The 4,281-nt window shown below is 36.6% G+C and overlaps 1 protein-coding gene across 1 annotated transcript in view; it reads left to right on the forward strand.

Moving 5' to 3' along the window:
* Positions 1–3,106, forward strand: part of LOC104624452 (bromodomain adjacent to zinc finger domain protein 2B-like) — a gene marked incomplete at both ends in the record, with an annotated part of 21,009 nt that extends 17,903 nt beyond the window's left edge. The window contains 2 exons of the mRNA XM_010291820.1: positions 1,701–1,763; positions 2,962–3,106. Of these exons, the coding sequence (XP_010290122.1) occupies positions 1,701–1,763; positions 2,962–3,106 (208 nt within the window). The remainder of the gene's footprint in view (positions 1–1,700; positions 1,764–2,961) is intronic.
* Positions 3,107–4,281: the final 1,175 nt, after the last annotated feature.

Raw genomic sequence — 4,281 nt, forward strand, 5'->3', positions numbered from 1 at the left:
CCATCCCCGTTTTGACTTAATCTTAATTTCTCTGAAATTCTGAAAGATTGTACCAGATCCAGAGAACTGCAACCCTGTTAGCAAATGAGCATAACTGTAGCTTTCTCTTAGCAGAGAATAAATGTTATTTATTAGTTAACAAAATAATAAAGAAGTGCAAAGTTACATTTAACATTATTTATTATAAAGCTTGCTTGTGACCTTCCTGTGTATTTTTTTCATAACTTTTCTAGGGTAATCACTGCCCAACTGTATTGGATCACGAGATGATAAATTTTGCTAGTTAATATCAGATAAGGTACAGGAAGGACCACTGAAACATTTTTAGCTTGTTGAGCTGAATTGTATCTACAATGGTCAAAAGATTTTTGTAATAGAAGTGCCACAGGCCTGTAAGATTCCCTGTGGAACTCTAGAATTCTCTGCGGGATGAAACCTGATAAGAGACACAAGTGATACCGAATGCTACATTTTAGTGCACTGGATGTTGCACGGTTTGCCGGAACCGATTCATTTATGCAAGGTTATAAAAGTTCACAGTAAGGTTTTACGGGTGCTGCGGATATGGCCACTTGAACCATGCATGTATGCAACATGCTATGTGAACTCAAACTTTTGCAAGCACTCTTCATTGGAAACCCAGCTAGCTTCTAGGGTAGGAACAGCTGTTTGTGCTATTATTCTGGATTTATTTCAAGTACTATAATTTAAGAGTGTGAATTTAAGAGAATACCTTAGAGGCATAGCATGGAGTTCGTACAAATTAATACTTCAGAATTAAAAATAAGTACTGTTTAGGCATCTAATCACATTTGTGCCTCAGTCTTTTTCCCTTTAGCACAATCTTGTATATTGGTGCACTGGGCATTTCATAGGCAAAAGTCCTGTAACTCCTGTAGAGTGATTAATGTCCTTGTATAACAGAACTTCCGTTGCATTCATGCTATATGTGGTACTTCAGAAGGCTTCGCTCTGGTGCACTTTCACAGGGCCAAGAAGTGCAAGACCAGTATCTTACGGTGCAGGTGATTGGGAGCCCCTAGGATTTTGGTTGTATTCTTTTGGAAACTTGCTGTTATCCCCAAAGACTTTCTTGAACTAAATTAAAACTCTCTTTATAGAAATGACTCTCATTTTTAAACTGTGTCAAATAGAAGGGAACCATAGGCTTAACCATGGGTGCATTCCTCTTCAAAAATCAGCAAGATTAATACTGGAACTTTTATAGCAGACTTGTAATTTAAAGTGGCTCTACAATTTCTTGTAGACATTGAAATAAAATGCAAGTGTGCACTGACCAAAGACTGATGGATAAGATTTTGACAGATTCCGTTAGGTCATGCATGAAAAACACTTAGAAAATAATTTGAGTATCTAAAAAGCTTCAAAGAAACAAAGATTAAATTCTATAGTCTTAATTGTTCATGCACAAACTGAATTATTGCTTCCAGTAAAAGAATATTTACAGGGAACATTTGGCTACAAGCTTTCTCCTTTGTATGCATCTGGGATGGTTGGGAAAGAATTCCAGTTATGTTGTTCCTAGTCAAATACATTGAATGAGCACAAGATCTAAACTTTTTTACTCTTAGATTTTGCCTCTCATTTTCTGTTACATCTTTTTACTGTAATATTAGTTAGATATAGTATGATTTTATCCTGAAATAAATTTGGCGTGACAGTATATTTGGTGATTATAGGATGATGGGGACCAAACAGCAAGTGTTGAAGAACTAGAGAAACAGATTGATAAACTGACAAAGGTGAGAGGTCATTTGTCTTTGTTATACTACAAATTTGATCACTAGATGTCATGAGTTAGAACGTTAACTAACATTTTCCATGCTCCAACTTAGTATAAATTGAAATAAAGATGAGCTTTTGTTTCATGAAAATATGAATATGATGCTACTGTTCATGACACCTGAGTTGTGAGTTTAGCAGCACTAAGTGGGTATGACTCAAAAGACAGTTAGAAAGCTGTTGGTGGTATAGTCATGCATCTCAGAATAAAAAGTAATATAATTTTTATCCAGACCTAATTGATATACTTCTCTTTGTTGATCTTTGAAAGTGATGATAAATTTTGTTTACAAGAAGCAATGACTTTTCCATTATACAAATTATGGCAGTCCTCCTTCCCTCCTACCATCGGCTAATTTCTGCAGCTGTGTTGTAAACCGGTACAGAGATCTGTCCTTGCTTCAGATTTTGAAAGAAGAAACAATGGAATAGGAAGAGAAATGTAAATGAGAAAGATAGACTGCTGTAGATAACGATGCTGATAGCCCATGTTTTTATTCATCGTACGAGAAAATTCGTCATTTTAAGACTTTGTCTCTTAGTTTTTCCCATGTTGCAAATTGCAATGAATTAGCAGTCCAGAATTACACCTGACTTCCAGCAGTGTCAATTTAGCAGAACAAGAATTGCATAAACGCCCTGAAAGTCTTGTTGGCCCCCCTCAGAGAACTGTTCGTGTTAGAATACAGAGTTTATTTTCAGACATTATTGTTCTTTTATGAACCAGTTAAAATATGTCATTAGTTTCCCATCAGGAGCTGCCTTCAGCGCTCTGTGCTCCGTTTGCTATTACTGTATGATCGATAGGGCGTCAGCTGTTCTTGTGCAATGAAATCTTTGATCCTGTCGTTCTCTGGGAGTCAGTGTTAAAAAGACAGGACCTACCATCGCAAAGTGTGTTTTTAAAGGAAGACTGATAAACTGAGGCTGAACCAGGAAGGGATTGAATTGATTTTTTTTTTAAAGGGAGCTCTGTAAGTCAAATCACCAAGGCAGCAGTTGTGAGTAGAATATCACATAACACAAACACAAAATCTGTGAGAGCCCTCTCACGTGACCCTTGAACTTCTGTTCAGTCTGGCAGCCAGGAGATTATTTCGTTATAATGGATTTTTTTCCCCCCTACTGAATTATAATGCTTCCCCTTTTTTAAAACAGCAACAAAGCCAATACAGAAAGAAATTATTTGAAGCTTCACACTGTTTGCGTTCAATGATGTTCGGTCAAGATCGCTACAGGCGCCGATACTGGATTCTGCCCCAGTGTGGTGGTATTTTTGTAGAAGGCATGGAAAGTGGTGAAGGTAAGAAACACGAAGGAATAATGTCACACCGAGGCATACTATGCCAAGACATACTGCCTCTCTCTGTAGGCTGTAGCTTTGTGCAGCAGTGTCTTTAGGCTTCACCTTTAACCAGAGGCTAAACAGGCTACTGTCAGTAGATCTATTCATATGGTGCTCTCTGATACACTTTTCCTGGTTATGAAGTATCAGTTAATATCTTTCTAAATGAGGATTAAGAATTTGGAAGTTTTCAGTCGTTATAGTTTTGTATGTTATGCTTTTCATACTTACCTGCATGGGATATTTTTTGGCTTTTTCTGAACTTTTTCACGTTTCCCTATGTCAGTGAACTCTCCATATGAAGACTGCAATGACCATCGACTGAAAAAAAGAAAAAATCTTTTAATCATCAGTTGTTATATTTTGTGCAAATATACAGACTGTTCTGTGGATGAAGATTTGATGTATGTCTGCAAAAAATATGAAACTTACTTTCACACAGTGAAGTACTATCTTGGCTAATCAACAATATAATTTAGTCTCTGTATTTTACCAACTAACCTTTCTTCCAATCCAGCAAGTGCTGAAGTTATTTTTGCTAAAATTAAAATGTAATTTTGTGGTTGTGACAGTTGTATACCAACTGTGATTGAATATTCCACACACTTTAAATTGGATAGATGCAGAAAACATGTATTAGTCTGCCCATTTTGTGGGTATTAGAATTTTTAAACATAAGTCTTCATTTTGGTCACAGAAGGATCCTTTCTAATTCAGTTACAGATGAAGCAAAACCCCAATACTCTCACAGTCCCTGTCCCCCCTGCCCCCCCAGTAAAAAAAAAAATAAAAATCTGATACAGATCAGAACTGCATGATCTTACGAGAATTGCATCATTCCAGACAGCTATTCAATTAAAATAATTGTAACATTACAGCATGGTATGAAATCTGAGCCCTATTTTGGCCCCAAAAATAAGCCATAGAACTTCTCCTTGATTTATCAAATCTTAATCTTCAAGTTACTTTTCTAAAATGGGTAGCATAAAAAGTAATTTCCTGTGTCTCCTGTCCTGCATTATTTTATGCTGTGTGTTAGGAACTGTTTTGCACATGAGTAGCTGGATAGAGAAGGTAAACTGTTGTATGCTGTATCATACAGTCATAGAAGGGTTTGGGTGGGAAGGGACCTT

The sequence above is a fragment of the Phaethon lepturus genome, unplaced genomic scaffold (assembly GCF_000687285.1).
Source record: "Phaethon lepturus isolate BGI_N335 unplaced genomic scaffold, ASM68728v1 scaffold21237, whole genome shotgun sequence".
NCBI lineage: Eukaryota > Metazoa > Chordata > Aves > Phaethontiformes > Phaethontidae > Phaethon > Phaethon lepturus.